This window comes from Priapulus caudatus, unplaced genomic scaffold (genome assembly GCF_000485595.1).
Source record: "Priapulus caudatus unplaced genomic scaffold, Priapulus_caudatus-5.0.1 Scaffold966, whole genome shotgun sequence".
NCBI classification, from domain to species: Eukaryota; Metazoa; Priapulida; class Priapulimorpha; order Priapulimorphida; family Priapulidae; genus Priapulus; species Priapulus caudatus.
In genome coordinates, this window is record NW_014578027.1 from 77,794 (window position 1) to 78,434 (window position 641).

The window sequence follows — 641 nt, forward strand, 5'->3', positions numbered from 1 at the left end:
CTATTGGCTGTATGGGAAGAAAGGGCCCTAAATCACGTAAAACCACAACATAACAATCTCGCATCAGCAATCCTTAAAACATACGAAAATGACAATTTTTTGCCGATTACTTTTCTGTTAATTTGCCACGATGACGCAAATTATTTGAAGCAGATGTCAGAAACGCCACGATTACGTCACGCTATATTCAGTTACGTCACTTTGGCGTAACAACTTCGTGCGCTGGCCTTACCTTGACGTTCATTTCTCCTCGCTTTTTGACCTCGTATCCTCCCTGATCGAACTGCCGGAGTCCGTTGTAGAACTCTTGGCTGATATGAATGCGTAGAGCTGTCGAGCCACAAGTAAAATTATACTAATATTATTATATATACTATTATAACCGATTGTAAATTTATGCTACGTTTATTTTTATAATAATGATTATTTTAAAAACTTTTTTTTCACCGCCCCGTTGTTTTTGCTACCCCTTCCTACCTTCTCCCCAGCTCCACCCCGCTATCACAACCCTGCCTGCAGCCACTCACATTCACTCACACACACACACACACACACACACACACACACACACACACACACACACACACACACACACACACACACACACACACACACACACACACACACACACACACACACAC

At 42.3% G+C, this 641-nt stretch overlaps 1 protein-coding gene across 1 annotated transcript in view; it reads right to left on the bottom strand.

The window, feature by feature from the left end:
• The window catches only part of LOC106814705 (atrial natriuretic peptide receptor 1-like), a 32,614-nt gene continuing 31,973 nt past the window's right edge, over nucleotides 1-641 (bottom strand). Inside the window, exons 10-11 of the mRNA XM_014819052.1 lie at nucleotides 233-330; nucleotides 1-27 (exon numbers count right to left, since the gene is read on the bottom strand). Coding sequence (XP_014674538.1) covers nucleotides 1-27; nucleotides 233-330 — 125 coding nt within the window. The remainder of the gene's footprint in view (nucleotides 28-232; nucleotides 331-641) is intronic.